The sequence below is a fragment of the Staurois parvus genome, unplaced genomic scaffold (genome assembly GCF_062004578.1).
Source record: "Staurois parvus isolate SC_StPar_1 unplaced genomic scaffold, SC_StPar_1.0 ptg000034l, whole genome shotgun sequence".
NCBI classification, from domain to species: domain Eukaryota; kingdom Metazoa; phylum Chordata; class Amphibia; order Anura; family Ranidae; genus Staurois; species Staurois parvus.
Window position 1 is genome coordinate 3,699,118 of NW_028317830.1, and position 15,897 is coordinate 3,715,014.

The window sequence follows — 15,897 nt, forward strand, 5'->3', positions numbered from 1 at the left end:
TTGTAGACTTCTCCACCATCTCTAAAATGTGCCCCTTTTTAAACTAATGAAACCATCAAACTACTCAATCACTCCCTTGTTATATCTCGCCTTCACTATTGCAACTCTCTCCTCATAGGCTTACCTCTACGTAGGCTATCATCTCTTCAGTCTATCATGAATGCTGCTGCTAGAATCATCTACCATATCAACTGCTCAGTGTCTGCTATCTCCCTCTGCCAGTCCCTCCACTAGCTTTCTGTTGCCCAGCAAATTAAATTCAAAATACTAACAACAACTTACAAAGCCATCCACAACTATATCCTGATATACATCACCAATCTTGTCTCCCTATATCACCCAACCATCCTCTTTACTCCTACTAAGACCTCCTGCTCTCATGCTCCCTTGTCTCCTCCTCCCATGCTCATCTCCAGGACTTCTCCAGAGCCTCTCTCATCCTCTGGAACACTCTACCTCAGTCTGTCCAGCTACTGTATCTCCTACTTTGGCTGCCTTTAGGTGAAAACTCATATCTTCAGGGAAGCCTATCTTGCCTCCACTTTTTTTTTTCCAAAAACAATTTTATTGAGAAATAAAGCAGAATGGTAACATATACAGGTTACATTCGGATCATGTATACAACTCAGTAAAAGCCCGTATCCCTGACAGGGTATAAATCTGAAACACATATAATGTCATCAATTAACATTGCTTGAGTTAAGAAGAATAGAACATGTTCCAAGCAAATATTGACATAGAATAAAGTGAACAGAGCAGTTGGGTACAGACATCAGGCAAACCTCATATGAGCCCCTTTAAATGACAAATGTGATGTAATACAAAGTGAGAGGATGGTGAGAACAGTGGATATTAGGGCGTCCACGCCTGAGGGGCGGAGGCTGAGGAGCTGCAGTTGTACCTGTGGGTCTGCTGGTATTCTAAGTTCATCTAAACTCAGAGAAATGGGAAGGTAATGTTGAGAATATGGGAATAGTGGTGATAAATAGTAAGCGCTCATAAATAATGCAAGCAGCTGAACATATAGGAAAACACATAAAAAGTCCCAAAATACATAAACAGAAGAAATGCAGCGCTCTTAAAATTGATAATGGAATTAGTAGTAAACACAGTCCGGTAAAACAACAGTGTTCCTTGTTTCCCAGTGTAAATGGTAGAATTTTGCACTAACCAGAACGCGCATGGATAATGCGCATATGTGTATAAATCCTGAAGATCCTTTTCTCCACTTAAGGCTGGTCAGGCATATGGCTTAGAAGAATAGAGATCCTACGCCCTCATGTGGTGGGAAATGATCCAGCAGGTCAAAGCTATGACGATCCAGATGAGCCTCCACAAAGAACTGGCTTTGCAGCAGTTTAAGACATTGAATTCATAAGCAGGGGATATGTAGAGTGATATGAAGAATTGTGAAAGGAGCTTTTCCATCCTTGTAGCCCTTGGGATTCCTGTGCCAGTTCTTTGTGGAGGCTCATCTGGATCGTCATAGCTTTGACCTGCTGGATCATTTCCCACCACATGAGGGCGTAGGATCTCTATTCTTCTAAGCCATATGCCTGACCAGCCTTAAGTGGAGAAAAGGATCTTCAGGATTTATACACATATGCGCATTATCCATGCGCGTTCTGGTTAGTGCAAAATTCTACCATTTACACTGGGAAACAAGGAACACTGTTGTTTTACCGGACTGTGTTTACTACTAATTCCATTATCAATTTTAAGAGCGCTGCATTTCTTCTGTTAATGTTGAGAATATAGGATAGAGCGAAGGAGGAGAAAGAGAGGGAGAGAAAGGGGGAGGCAAGAAGATGGAGAGAGGAGAAAGATGGAGGAGAAGGAGAGAAAAAAAGGGGGGGGGGGTAGGGAGAAAAGGGGGAGCCGCTGCAACTACTCCAAGTCAAACAGGTTAAGATAATCCAAGCAACAATCAGAGGTCTCCTACGGCAATCTAGGTAGGCATTTTCAGTAGTCCAATATATAGGTCAGTTTCTGTGATATTTGGGCCGTAATATTCGGTCCAAGTCAGGTAAGGTGCACGTTATATGCATGACACCTGGGAAAAATTATTTATTCCTATTGGCCATCAAGCTATGATCAAGTGGGGGAAGGGGTGGAGTCAAGCAGCAGCTGCTGATAAGCTGTTGTGGTTTTGAAATGACTCCAACATGCCCACGTCTTCCTGAATCTCTCGGGCAATCTTTTGCTACAAAGATGAGTTCCTCCATGTCAGCAACTTTGTTTATACACTCAAACCATTCCCGGACTGAGGGGATATGTGTTGAGCGCCAGTGAATTGGAATACACTGTTTTGCCGCATTCACCATATGCATAGCGAGTGATTGCAGTATGTCCTATAGGGGAGTGAGGAGTGGTGGAGTAAGAATTCCGCAGGAGATAAAACTAGGGAGTAAGTTGTTACTTGCCTCCACTTAATAACTGAACCTTTAATTCTTCCATCAGCTCATCCCCCACAGTAACTACCTTTTGTTCCACAAGCCCCACCCTTTCAGATTGCAAGCTCTTATGAACAGGGTCCTCTTAACTCTCTTATATTTTATTGTATTGTAATTGTACTGTCTTCCTTTATATTATAAAGTGCTGCACAAACTGTTGGCACAATATAAGTCCTGAATAATAATAATAATAACAATAATAGGCATTATTATGATGTCATGGTTTAAAACTAAGTACATGAACAATTACTGCAACTATGGTACCCAATGTGCATGACATTCATATCCATCCTGCCAGGCACACAGCCAGTGGGAAGGATTTGGCACAAAAGCATGTAGAGGAACGTGTAGAATCTTCCATGAGTCTACAGGCACCTATTTCAGTGAGCTTTTGTTCACCTTCGATGGGGTTTGCATCGCTGTAGAAGTCTGCCATAATGCAAAACCTGCTTAAAGCAGATCAAATGTAAGTCACAAGAAGGTCAGATCCAGGTCAAATGCAACAAACGCCATTAGAATGAACTGGATTCAGGGTCACTAATGCATTAACTCTATTCCCATCTCAGGTTCTGGTGATCCAAGAAGAGAAGAATTCCCGTATACTAAGTTTGGGTTGGACTTTTTAAACAATGTGAAACCCGATGACTCCCAGGACACTTCGTCTGAATTTTGGCAGTAAGGATTGACTATAATTTTTTTGTAGAAATGGTGGACATCAGTTAAATGATGCAATATATACATTCAGACATTCTTACAGTCATGAACGTACCATTCGGATCAGTGAAACTAAGAGTGAATGTTTCATCTCCTATGATCATTAAATGTGATAAGGAAGTTGTAACATCAAACGTGTCAGTATATTTCTTAGTGACATTTTTGTTGACGTTCAGGATGCGCACAGATGAATTTAGAGGTTTAGACAACAATAATTCCAATGAGCGAAACAACTGTCAAAAATAAGAGAGAAAGAAAACATATTATTTAAAATAACACAAAAAAATGTATCAAGGAATACATTTATGGACAAAAGCACTTACTACAGTTTAAACCTCCATTTATTTCCCATATACACCCAGATGTGGAAGTCTACCTTTGTGCATCAAGAGCTATCGATACCATTGAGCTATGATAATTGGTGATTTGTCGTACAAGAATTTGTCCAGTGGTCATTATTGAAATGGCTCTTGGTTAGGCCCAGCCTTATTGGTCCACTATTGTAGCACTATGAGACTCCCACAGAACTTTGAGGGACTGAGATCATATAGATAAGAACATATACTATATTGCCAAAAGGACTGGGTTGCCTGCCTTTCCAAGCATATGACCTTTAATGGCCCCCCAGTCTTAATCCGTAGGGTTCAATATTGAGTTGGCCCCGCCCTTTGTAGCTATAACAGCTTCAACTCTTCTGGGAAGGCCGTCAACAAGGTTTAGGAGGGTGTCTATGGGAAGGTTTGACCAGAAGTGCATTTGTGAGCTCAGGCACTGATGTTGGAGAAGAAGGCCTGACTGACAGTCTCAGCTCAAATTAATTCTAAAGGTGTTCTATCGGGTTGAGGTCAGGACACACTGGTGCACAGTCATGTTGGAGCAGGAAGGGGCCATCCCCAAAGTCTTCCCACAAAGTTGGGAGCATAAAATTGTCCAAAATCTCTTGCTATGCTGACACCTTAAGAGTTCCCTTCACTGGAACTAGGGGGCCAAGCCCAACAGCTGAAAAACAACCCCACACCATAATCCCCCTCCACCAAACTTTACACTTGGCACAATGCAGTCAGGCAAGTACCGTTCTCCTGGCAACCACCAAACCCAGACACGTCCATCAGATTGCCAGACAGAGAAGTGTGATTGGTCACTCCAGAGAGCATGTCTTCACTGCTCTAGAATCCAGTGGCGGCGTGCTTTACACCACGGCATCCAACGCTTTGCATTGCACTTGGTGATGTGAGACTTGGATGCAGCTGCTCAGCCATGGAAACCCATTCCATGAAGCTCTCTACGCACTGTTGTTGGGCTCATCTGAAGGTCACACCAAGTTTGGAGGTCTTTAGCTATTGACTCTGCAGACAGTTGGCGACTTCTGCGCACTGTGAGCTTCAGCATGCACTGACCCCGCCCTGTCATGTGACGTGGCCTACCACTTGGTGGCTGAGTGGCTGTTGTTCCCAGTTGCTTCCACTTTGTTATAATCCCACTAACAGTTGAGCGTGGAATATTTAGTAGTAAGGCAATGTCACGGATAGACTTAATGCCCCCTATCACGGGGCCACACTTCAGTTCACTGAGCTTCTGAGAGCGACCCATTATTTCACAAATGTTTGTAGAAGAAGTCTGCATGCCTACTTGATTTTATACACTTGTGGCCATGGAGGAGATTGGAACACCTGAATCACATGATATGGAGGTGACTGGAACACCTGAATCACATGATATGGAGGTGACTGGAACACCTGAATCACATGATTTGGAGGGGATTGGAACACCTGAATCACATGATTTGGAGGGCGGGGCCAATACTTTTGGCAATATAGTGTATCAGTTCTCCAGCCTTGCCTCTTATTGTTTGAGAGAAAAACATCAGGATCACTCCCTCTAAATGCCGGCTTCTGTAAGATTTGTTGAATTTATTATATGGCCGGTGTTACATTTGTTGGCACCTTTTACTTTGTAAAATTCAGTGTTTTGAAAATTAAAATAAATACAGATTTTCAGGGGTCCCCTCATGCAGGACTATTGGCTTCTATTGCACATTTATCAGAATTTATCAGAATTCCAGTCAGAATTTCCTGTAGGCAGGAAGGGGGTAGAAGTGCCCAGTAGGCAGGAAGGGGGTAGATGTGCCCGGTAGGCAGGAAGGGGGTAGAAGTGCCCGGTAGGCAGGAAGGGGGTAGAAGTGCCCGGTAGGCAGGAAGGGGGTAGAAGTGCCCTGTAGGCAAGAAGGGGGTAGAAGTGCCCGGTAGGAAGGAAGGGGGTAGAAGTGCCCTGTAGGCAGGAAGAGGGTAGAAGTGCCCTGTAGGCAGGAAGGGGGTAGAAGTGCCATGTAGGCAGGAAGGGGGTAGAAGTGCCCGATAGGCAGGAAGGGGGTAGAAGTGCCCTGTAGGCAGGAAGGGGGTAGAAGTGCCCTGTAGGCAGGAAGGGGGTAGAAGTGTCCGGTGGGCAGGAAGGGGTTAGAAGTGCCCTGTAGGCAGGAAGGGGGTAGAAGTGCCCGGTGGGCAGGAAGGGAGTAGAAGTGCCCTGTAGGCAGGAAGGGGGTAGAAGTGCCCAGTAGGCAGGAAGGGGGTAGAAGTGCCCTGTAGGCAGGAAGGGGGTAGAAGTGCCCGGTAGGCAGGAAGGGGGTAGAAGTGCCCTGTAGGCAGAAAGGGGGTAGAAGTGCCCGGGAGGCAGGAAGGGGGTAGAAGTGCCCTGTAGGCAGGAAGGGGGTAGAAGTGTCCTGTAGGCAGGAAGGGGGTAGAAATGTCCTGTAGGCAGGAAGGGGGTAGAAGTGTCCTGTAGGCAGGAAGGGGGTAGAAGTGCCCGGTAGGCAGGAAGGGGGTGACAGTGCCCGGGAGGCAGGAAGAGGGTAGAAGTGCCCTGTAGGCAGGAAGGGGGTAGAAGTGCCATGTAGGCAGGAAGGGGGTAGAAGTGCCCGATAGGCAGGAAGGGGGTAGAAGTGCCCTGTAGGCAGGAAGGGGGTAGAAGTGCCCTGTAGGCAGGAAGGGGGTAGAAGTGTCCGGTGGGCAGGAAGGGGTTAGAAGTGCCCTGTAGGCAGGAAGGGGGTAGAAGTGCCCGGTGGGCAGGAAGGGAGTAGAAGTGCCCTGTAGGCAGGAAGGGGGTAGAAGTGCCCTGTAGGCAGGAAGGGGGTAGAAGTGCCCAGTAGGCAGGAAGGGGGTAGAAGTGCCCTGTAGGCAGGAAGGGGGTAGAAGTGCCCGGTAGGCAGGAAGGGGGTAGAAGTGCCCTGTAGGCAGAAAGGGGGTAGAAGTGCCCGGGAGGCAGGAAGGGGGTAGAAGTGCCCGGGAGGCAGGAAGGGGGTAGAAGTGCCCTGTAGGCAGGAAGGGGGTAGAAGTGTCCTGTAAGCAGGAAGGGGGTAGAAGTGTCCTGTAGGCAGGAAGGGGGTAGAAGTGTCCTGTAGGCAGGAAGGGGGTAGAAGTGCCCTGTAGGCAGGAAGGGGGTGACAGTGCCCGGGAGGCAAGAGGTGGGTGACAGTGCCAGGTTGGCATACGGTTAATATGTTTTCTATTAGTCTGAAGTGTATTCATGCGTTTTGCATCCTGACTCTGGTTTGCATTATTGTTTCCAACTTGGGATGAGCTTCTGGTTCAGTCTAAACTCCAATTCACACTGAATTCTGGGTGTTCGGAAGGTTCAGCAAATAGGCGAGTGAAATGAATATTCGGCAATGTTGAACCTCCGGATGCAGAGAAAAGCAGTACATTTAGTAACACCTCTGCACAGCCAGTGATGTATTTCTACCTGGCTCATTCAGCTGTCAGCTTGGGATTCCCGGCTGACATCATGTGAACAAAAGGGCGAGGAAAGAGTGAAAAAACAGTGGTGAGTCCCCCTCCCAAAATTCCTACAAGGACCTGGCATAAAATAAAAACAAAAAAAGGATCATCCCCGCAGTCTGATCCAGACCCTTTGATAGATGAAGTGAATCCCGGGCCAAATTTTTGCAAATAAAGTAGTCAGAAGCAGTAATTTAGGGGCAATTTAATGGCTTTTTTGTAAATGTCAATTTTGCTATAGAAGGTTAATACATAATACATAAATATCACCTCACAGGCAGGCTAAGGACACCCACCAGGCATGATATTTAGAGGAATTTTGCATTTTTAATGTTATCCCTAAGGCAACATTAAAATTGCTGCTATCCACCAGATTCAATTTTGTAGAATCCCTTTTTACTTTGGTACATGTTCCAAAAGGCCATGACCCCCCCCCCCCCCCCACACACACACACACACACACATGCAATTTTATTAAGCATTTCTTGCCTATTAGTTTGAAAACGACCAGTATTGTTGACTCCTATTGGCTTCAGTTGGGTTTGGATCTGGCACTTAACCTTTGATTAAATTTGCAAGCTTACCCCGTTACACCTATTTTACAAGTTGCAATTACTGTGTCTGGTCACTCAGGTGATTGCCTGTTCTGTGAAAGTACCTCAGACATTAAATATGAACAAAGCATATCCCTCTATAGTGTGTAGTTGTCTCAATTAGGAGCACCAAGTGTCATTTCTGTCTTCTGCTTTGTTCCTCTGCTATCAGAAAACTTCTGACAAGTTTTCCTAACACCAGGAGAAAAATGATGACAGGTGAGGGAGCTCTGGCAGATTGACACCCTCAGCTCTCTTCCTGTGTTCTGTGTGGAGGGGTGTGTGTCTCTTCTCACCAATCAGCTCTCAGAGCTTTCCTCACTGAGCTCTGCAGTGTGTGATTTCATATCTCCGCCCCCTGTTTTCTGAACTCTCAGACAATCTGTAAAATTCAGCACTTTGAACAGATATAGAGAAGAGAAGACTGCAGATAATCAGGTACAACATATGTAGTAGAATCTGTTTAATCTCAGTGTATCACCTGAGGCCAGTCACTTCACTGGGTATATGGGAGGGTTTACAACCACATTAAAGTTGCCATTGGTAAATTACACAGTGACTATTCTCACTGTCCTCTAATACAGAATACAATACATGCTGTTGTGGTATATGTGACATGTAAACTATTGGCCAAGAAAGGACACATTTCCTAGCAATGGACCCAGACTTGTCAGCATAGTGTCAATGAGAGCAAACAATAGCCTGAGCTTTGTGCGTATTTCACCAATGACATTCATAGTACTACACTAGGATCCAGAGATTGTAGGGAGAAACGCTTTCCTCATAGAAATAGATGTCTCCATATTTCATCAATGTCATTGCCTATAACACCTTTGGGTCTGGTATGAATTTCTTGGAGGACTACACACTTTTTGGTTTTGTTTTTTTTTTGTGTGAGGTGCTCCCTCAAAGGGTCTGATACGTATTTTGAGGGCTCTATGGTATTTTTTTTTTTCTTGCTGAAGGATGAGCTACAGCAAAAATGACAGTAAAATGACAGTTAAAAAAAAGTACACAAACCTCTCTTAAGGACCCACAAAATGCATAGGAGAACCTCGGAGGGGTCTGTGTGCTTTTCTAAACAAAATATCTGTAAATTATATCATCTACCAACAATTTTGAAACCTTTTTCCTTTGTAAATGTCAGTACTGCTGCAGCGCTTTCTATACATCACAGAGACTCCCCCTTACAGGCAGGACACCCCCCAGACATGTTATTAAAAACATTTTTACAGTTTCATTTCAAGCATTTAAAAAATCACTGCTGCTCACCAAATTCATTTTTAAAAATATTTTTTTTTTACAGTGGCACATGTTCACAATGGCAGTGCCACCCCAATGCTATTATTGCCTATTAGTCCATAAAATGGGCATTTTTAATTTGGCAGATTCTGCTTCCATTAATTTCAATGGGGTTCAGGTTCAGCATGTAAACTTCTTTAAAGTTCACCGAATCCCTGCTGAACTGAACCTATGATGGTTGAGATCATTGTGATCTACAGATGTATAGTATACAGTATATTTGGAATTGAATCTCATACATAAAGTGTCCACCAAAATGTATTTGCCTTCTCTACTGTATACGTCCTATGATTCTAATATGATTCATACCTTATAAACATCAGTAAAAGCCATATTAATCAATTCTCCATAACTACGAGATGAAATGTCACGAAGTACATCAACCTGGGAAGAACTCCGTGTATAATACCCCCATGGGTCCCAAAGAAAATAAACCTGTAGAGAGAAATAAAATGTTTAGCTACGGATCAGAGATACGTAGACGATGTATGACTTTACATGGAAGACTCTTACTTGGGACTTCTTTTCCTCCAGCAATGTATGAACCTCAGACAGGAGCTGAGTGTCATTGTAATCTGTCATGGAGCCAGTTGTATGAACCCAAATGATGGACTCAGCGGGGGAAATCTCCAGAGCTCTCTTCAGCCCATAGAGGAGGGACTGATTGAAGTTTATTAGATGGTTATAGTAATTATTAGTAGTGTCATCCCAATAGTTTCTTGTTATACTTTGTAAAAAAACACTCTTATCATCGGTGATAGTTTCACTGGTTTCTGAAAGAAAAATATAATATTTTATTAAAAAGTAGAAGTAGACTAATGTTAACATAAAACATAGTAAGAGAACAAAACTGCTTACCAAAGTCCTGATATCCTCAGCTTAGCAATGTCGTTAGTTAAAATCAGCTCTGCTCAGAAAAAAACAAAAATTTACAGAGCCCAATTATACCTATTTTCAGACTAGATCACTTTTCCCTGACTTCCAAATATCACCGAGTGATCTGATTGGCCCAAACAAGGAGTGGAATGTTGTACATATCATATTCTTAGCCAGCAGTTCATACCCTGCGCCTTACTGCTGTACTCTGTATGCCGTGCTTTATGTTGTACTCATGACTGCTGTACTCTGTATGCCGTGCTTTATGTTGTACTCGTGACTGCTGTACTCTGTATGCTGTGCTTTATGTTGTATACATGACTGCTGTACTCTGTATGCTGTGCTTTATGTTGTACTCATGACTGCTGTACTCTGTATGCTGTGCTTTATGTTGTACTCGTGACTGCTGTACTCTGTATGCCGTGCTTTATGTTGTACTCATGACTGCTGTACTCTGTATGCTGTGCTTTATGTTGTACTCGTGACTGCTGTACTCTGTATGCCGTGCTTTATGTTGTACTCGTGACTGCTGTACTCTGTATGCCGTGCTTTATGTTGTACTCATGACTGCTGTACTCTGTATGCTGTGCTTTATGTTGTACTCGTGACTGCTGTACTCTGTATGCTGTGCTTTATGTTGTACTCATGACTGCTGTACTCTGTATGCCATGCTTTATGTTGTACTCGTGACTGCTGTACTCTGTATGCTGTGCTTTATGTTGTACTCGTGACTGCTGTACTCTGTATGCCGTGCTTTATGTTGTACTGATGACTGCTGTACTCTGTATGCTGTGCTTTATGTTGTACTCGTGGCTGCTGTACTCTGTATGCTGTGCTTTATGTTGTACTGATGACTGCTGTACTCTGTATGCTGTGCTTTATGTTGTACTGATGACTGCTGTACTCTGTATGCTGTGCTTTATGTTGTACTCGTGACTGCTGTACTCTGTATGCTGTGCTTTATGTTGTACTGATGACTGCTGTACTCTGTATGCTGTGCTTTATGTTGTACTCGTGACTGCTGTACTCTGTATGCCGTGCTTTATGTTGTATACATGACTGCTGTACTCTGTATGCTGTGCTTTATGTTGTATACATGACTGCTGTACTCTGTATGCTGTGCTTTATGTTGTACTCGTGACTGCTGTACTCTGTATGCCGTGCTTTATGTTGTACTCGTGACTGCTGTACTCTGTATGCTGTGCTTTATGTTGTACCCGTGACTGCTGTACTCTGTATGCTGTGCTTTATGTTGTAGTCATGACTGCTGTACTCTGTATGCTGTGCTTTATGTTGTACTCGTGACTGCTGTACTCTGTATGCCGTGCTTTATGTTGTACTCATGACTGCTGTACTCTGTATGCCGTGCTTTATGTTGTACTCGTGACTGCTGTACTCTGTATGCTGTGCTTTATGTTGTACTCATGACTGCTGTACTCTGTATGCTGTGCTTTATGTTGTACTCATGACTGCTGCACTCTATGCTGTATGTTACATAGTCCTGATCACTGCACCCTATAAACTGTGCTGCTCATTACATGTTTTGATAAATCCAAAAAAACGAAGTTAAAAAGAGGGGAACTCCATAAGCTGGATAGCAAATGTGCACCCTCACTGCCCTCTCACTGAAGTAAAAATATATACAGTGAGTCTCTATGGCCAAGGTACAGCATAAAGAAGAAAGAGGCAGATACAGAACAATCCACCAAAAGGGCCGTATAACTGAACCTTCGGGGCATAAATTGACAGGTTCATCAATGATACTCAATAATAATAGACAATTAGAAAACATCTTTATTAAGTTTACCAAAATCTTTACAAAAAAACTGTAAAAAATAATAATCTTCCACCACCATAAAAAACAAGACAACATTGCCTTAGTAGCAAATAGCACATCTAGACGTCACACGTACATTCATTATTTTACTGGACATATTTTATAGCAAAAAGTCAAAAATATTGTTTTTTTTCTAAAAATTGTCGTTTTTTTTTTATTTATAGTGCATAAAGTACAAAATGCACAGGCCATCAAATACCACCTAAAGAAATATCTATTTGTGGTAAAAAAAGGCTGTAAATGTCATTTGGGTGCAGCGTTGCATGAGAGTGCAATTGTCAGTTAAAGTAACGCAGTGACGTAATGCAAAAATGGCCTGGTCAGGAAGGGGGGGGGGATACTCTGGAAGGCGAGGGGTTAACAAGAAGCATTACAGGATCACCGAGTGTAAAGAACATAACTCACTATGACTATAAATCAATCAGATATTTATTAATTCAGGAGGGCTGGTAATGTAGTAGCAGCAGTCCTATACTGAGCACACAATCCTGTAAGTGGGGGGGGGGAGCTGGTCACAGTGTTTATGCAAACAATTATCTCTCACAGCCCCCCAGATAGGTAACAGTTCAGCAGAAAAGCTCAAAGCGGCAGAGGCAGCATGTGTAACAAATGGTAAAGAGACAGCGCTCCGCATCACCAGATCTTCCACAACAGGCTCATGAAGGGTGTAAAACCACAGCACCATAAACCAAAGGAGACATGTTTTGGTCTGTAGGCTGTGCTATGCATTATATACCCCTGACCTCTGCACTCTGTAGAATGTGCTGTGCATTACATACCCCTGACCTCTGCACTCTGTAGGCTGTGCTGTGCATTACATACCCCTGACCTCTGCACTCTGTAGGATGTGCTGTGCATTACATACCCCTGACCTCTGCACTCTGTAGGCTGTGCTGTGCATTACATACCCCTGACCTCTGCACTCTGTAGGATGTGCTATGCATTACATACCCCTGACCTCTGCACTCTGTAGGATGTGCTACATATTACATACCCCTGACCTCTGCACTCTGTAGGATGTGCTATGCATTACATACCCCTGACCTCTGCACTCTGTAGGATGTGCTACATATTACATACCCCTGACCTCTGCACTCTGTAGGATGTGCTACATATTACATACCCCTGACCTCTGCACTCTGTAGGATGTGCTACATATTACATACCCCTGACCTCTGCACTCTGTAGAATGTTATATGCATTACATACCCCTGACCTTTGCACTCTGTAGGATGTGTTGTGCATTACATACCCCTGACCTCTGCACTCTTTAGGATGTGCTACATATTACATACCCCTGACCTCTGCACTCTGCAGGATGTGCTACATATTACATACCCCTGACCTCTGCACTCTGTAGATAGTGATACGTATTATATACTTCTAACCAAAATGTCTTTTGTTTAACCTGTTAAAGTGATTGTAAAACTTTAGTTTCTTTTTTATTAAAATAATAAACATCTTATACTTACCTGCTCTGTGAAATGGTATTGCACAGAGCAGCCCTGATCCTCCTCTTCTGGGGTCTCCCATCAGCACTCCTGGCTCCTGACCCCACTGAGTGCCCCCATAGAAAGTGAATTCCTATTGTGGACACCAAGGCATGCCCAAATCTTTTCAGACTCACAGCCCAGCTCGGCCCTGCCCCCCACTCTCTAACCTCAGCCAATCCTGTGAGACAGGAGAGAGGAGAGAAGAGCGGCTGCAGATGTGCACAGTGCTGGATGGAGATGGGGATCAGGTGATTATTTAGGATGGGCTGCGGGGGAGTTACTAATAAAAGGTGTTTTGTGCATTAAATTATAAAAAACGTTTACTTTTACATCCTCCTGAATGTTTGCTTAGTACCCCCCCCCCCCCAGCTCTTTAAAGTTCCCCCCAATGAAAGGCTCAGGCAGTGTGTTGGCTGTGTGTCTATAATGTGTTTGCAGAAAATCAGATGGAAGGGAAGAGTTTCATTATTTCTAAAGTCACAGTTTGTCTTGAAGTTTTTAGGGTCCCAGCAATGACCTGAGAAATCTGTTACATTGGTGGGTCAGTGGAACATCTATGTCCTTCTGTACTCATCCACCATACCTCCATATAAGTATGGGAAGTGATGTCAATTCATAACCCCTCCCAGCTATGACATCAGAGAGCCCATCAGGCTGAGTGAGATATCAGGCAGAGAAGGACTTAGACATCCCACCGATCATTGTATATAGGGGGAAGAATGTGCAGCAATTCAGGGGGGAGAGAGAAAAGTGAGTGTTGGTTCAGAAACAGAAAGTGAAAACCTGTATATTGGTGCCGGGATGGAGGGGTAAGAGGTGAGCATCAGTGCAGCACCAGAGAGTGAAGAAGTCCATGTCAGGTTAAGAACAGATGGACACGTTGTGGTTGATTTACTAAAACTGGAGAGTGCAAAGTCTGGTGCAGCTGTGCATGGGAGCCAATCAGCTTCTCACTTCAGCTTGTTCAATTAAGAATTGACATAATAACCTGGAAGCTGATTGGTTTCTATGCAGAGTTGCACCAGATTTCCCACCCTCCAGTTTTAGTAAATCTCCCCCTTTGTGAAATTCCCCTCAATGGTCAGTGTGACTGTTCTCATAGACAGATACCACTGACATCATGTCTACAAAAATGAAACATTGCTTAGATATTAAAATGTTACAACAAAACAACTAAAGTAGTGATGTTTGTATTTACCGGCATAGTCCAGGGTTACTGAGGTATATTGCCGTGTGACGCAGGGGAATCTGGAGGATACAGAATTCAGAACTCTCTCAAAGTTGTAGGAAAAACCATAATACATGAAATACGCATCCATCAGTACAGTCAGGGAGGTCCCCTCTGCAACACAAATCCATCAGATAAATCAATGTTCTATTCATATTTTATAAATCACATTCAGGATCATCACTGGTAACATTGTAACAAAATCTCTCCTTCTATTTTGGTGATGGATTTGATAAATGTATGTTGTCAGGATGGCCGTTTAGACAGTTCATCAGTAGAGAAGTTGATAAGATCTGACAATTTCAGCCAAAAATGTTTTTCCTGTTGGCTGAGTGCACTCCAGGGTGAATCTAAAAGATCAAATTTCCCCAATTTCAAGTCTAATAGTCATAGGTTTGTTAACAAAAAAAAGGGCATGGGGTGGGCATTGTCTTCTGTACCAATGACAGCATGTTTGGACATATATGCAGAAATGTTTTTGTCTGGCACAGTGGTCAGGTCTGGAGGTGTGGGGGGGACCTATTGGAATCTGGAAGCGCCCTTAAAGATAAGGGCTCCACAAATATCCAGCCCTATGTGAATAGGTAGAAGGTACATTGTACCCCGACCCATTAAAAATCTACTATAGTCAATAAGCACACAGGTACATTTAAAATAGTCATTTTTAACTAATAAAAACAGTGCTTTGAATCTACCATCAAGCATGTTGTCCAGAGATGCAGATCTGTGTCATTCACAATGAAGAACTTCAAGGAAAAAAACGCTGATCTTTCTAACCCATCTACACCCATCTCCTCCAAACCAATAATATCACATGAGATATTTGGATCACATGACATTTTTTTCCAGTTATCTCATGCAATATTGAAAATGTCACTTCACTAGTACAAAATGTACAGTAAATACCACATAAACTGACTCTAAAAGTCAATTCGCAAAACAATATAAATAAATAAATGATGCTGAGCAAGCCGTGGTTTAGTCACGCGTTATTCAAGGAATAGGTTTAATTAGCACTGATTGAAGAAACCGGCATTAGCCGGAGTCCCCCGAAGTACATCTAAAGTGCATCATCATGAACACCGGCCACCAATATAAACTGAAAAAGAAAACCCAACCCCCACTGATGCTTAGTTCTCGATGAATGATAGCTCAGCCGCCTCTCAATCTAAACAAAAACAAAGAGGCAGGGCCACCCGATGATGTCATAAATGACATCATAAATAAAGGATTTGTAAAAAACTACTTTTTTAATTTACTTTTTACACTTTTTTAGTGAATGAATAGGGGTAGTATGTACCTCTACTCATTCACATGGGGGGTCCAGGAGCTGGGGGGTCCTTTTTTAAAAGGGGTTTCCAGATTCCTATAAGTTCCTGACCCATAGACCCCACAACCACTTCCTAGGGCTGTGGGGAAGAGGCCCTTGTCCACATCAAATCGGGGACAGGGTGCTTTGGGGGGGAGTCCCCCCTGCCCTAAAGCACCCCCCCACTCCAAAGGGCCTGTTAAGTATTGGGGGGACCCCCATGTAATTTATTTTTTTTTACATTTTAAAAGCTGGAAATTCTTTTGTTTTTACATTCTTTTGTCAATTGGGAACCCTTTTGACAGCAGATGAGTCATGGTTT

General features: G+C 43.4%; 1 protein-coding gene across 2 annotated transcripts in view; it reads right to left on the minus strand.

Annotated features, from left to right (window-relative positions):
* The window catches only part of LOC149470714 (uromodulin-like), a 72,830-nt gene that overhangs the window by 47,210 nt on the left and 9,723 nt on the right, over positions 1 to 15,897 (minus strand). For both annotated transcript variants that reach the window (XM_089661690.1, XM_089661683.1), the window contains 4 exons: positions 14,237 to 14,380; positions 9,346 to 9,605; positions 9,142 to 9,267; positions 3,223 to 3,400 (listed from right to left, as the gene is read on the minus strand). In XM_089661690.1, the coding sequence (XP_089517816.1) occupies positions 3,223 to 3,400; positions 9,142 to 9,267; positions 9,346 to 9,605; positions 14,237 to 14,380 (708 nt within the window). The remainder of the gene's footprint in view (positions 1 to 3,222; positions 3,401 to 9,141; positions 9,268 to 9,345; positions 9,606 to 14,236; positions 14,381 to 15,897) is intronic.